At 47.4% G+C, this 1554-nt stretch overlaps 1 protein-coding gene across 1 annotated transcript; it reads left to right on the forward strand.

The window, feature by feature from the left end:
• Window positions 1-775: 775 nt before the first annotated feature.
• On the forward strand, window positions 776-1255 carry LOC125506466 (pollen allergen Dac g 3-like). Its single transcript, XM_048671275.1, has one exon. It carries the CDS (start codon window positions 803-805, stop codon window positions 1160-1162), a length of 360 nt encoding a protein of 119 aa, XP_048527232.1. The 5' UTR covers window positions 776-802; the 3' UTR covers window positions 1163-1255.
• Window positions 1256-1554: the final 299 nt, after the last annotated feature.

Raw genomic sequence — 1554 nt, forward strand, 5'->3', positions numbered from 1 at the left:
GTGAGCCATGCTTATTAGGTTATGGGCATGTGTTTTTTTTCCGTTGCAACGCATGAACATATTTGCTAGTAGTAACCAATATTTGAACGGCAATATCATGCGACGCCGTCCATTCAGGCGAGTGCATGAAAACCATCTAGCAGAGCGTGTATGAATCTAAGCCTCGGCGTGAATAATACGAAGGCTGTGTGAACGTTAGCGCATTAATATAGATGTCTTATATACGAAGGCTGAACACGTACGTAATTGCTCTGTTGATCTGTGTTCGTATGTACGTACTGGTTGTGGTGTGACGAATTCGAGACAGCAGACACGTGTAAGTTCGCATAAGTTCCCTTTCTAGCCGTTTTTCAAATTTTGTTTGACGATATGATACGAAGATATTTCGTTGATTATTACATGGATATTTCGTTGATTTCATATTTGCCATTTTGCCTCATAATCGGAACAACAAACTGAAGATCACGCAAGGTTACAGGACCGTCTTGGTCCAGCTAAGCATGCACGGGCACTGAACTCCATTCCAGCCGAAAGAAAAGGGCAGGTTAGACCGTCAGAGACGAGATGACATGCATGCAGAGATTGTCCCTCCGATGGTGGCGCCGGGCCGCATACGCAGCGACGACCTAGCCCGGCCACAGCCAGCCAGCGAGATCGCCGGAGCGCCGCTGGTCGCGCACTATCTTCCGCCCATAAATACCAGGCACTTCATCCATCGGAATCCACACAGATCGCAGCAGCAACTACACACATACAGACACACAACAATCAAATTTCAACCAGTCTTCGACCAATCGAGAAGATGGCCTCCTCCTCCAGGATGCTCACGGTGGTGGTGCTGGCGGCGCTGGTCGCCGGTGCGATGTGCGCCGTGAGGGTGAAGTTGACGGTGGAGAAGGGGTCCGACAAAAAGAAGCTGGCGCTCAAGATCGACTACACAAGGCCAGGCGACAGCCTGTCAGAGGTGGAGCTCCGGCAGCACGGCTCAGAGGAGTGGCAGCCGTTGACCAAGAAGGGCGACGTGTGGGAGGTCTCGTGCTCCAAGCCACTGGTTGGCCCCTTCAACTTCCGCTTCTTGTCCAAGAATGGCATGAAGAACGTCTTCGACGAGGTCTTCTCCACCGATTTCAAGATCGGCAAAACCTACCAACCAGAATATTGATCGATACCGTCCAAGTTTCAGTTGGTCAAGATCGTCGTAATTAATTAATTCCCATGTATGAGTCGCGTTGGAAATATGCGCCTGCATGAGTGGATAGTGAATAATTTAAATATATTATGCACATACATGCATATGGTAGGAAAAGCAAGGACCGATGTGTTCCCGTTGCTCGCCCATGCATGCATCCACTGTCGATCGACGCAGCACTTTTCTTTTGAGTAACCGAATATGCTCAAGATTTTGAAATATTTGAATAATTTTTGTCAATTCACCTTTAACTTTGATACCCCTTTTTATGTATGGTACTCTCTCTGTAAACTAATATAAAACCGTTTAGATCACTGGATAAGACCGTTTGAATCACGCTCTTATATTTGTTTACATGAGGAGTA

This window comes from Triticum urartu, chromosome 5, assembly GCF_003073215.2.
Source record: "Triticum urartu cultivar G1812 chromosome 5, Tu2.1, whole genome shotgun sequence".
NCBI lineage: Eukaryota > Viridiplantae > Streptophyta > Magnoliopsida > Poales > Poaceae > Triticum > Triticum urartu.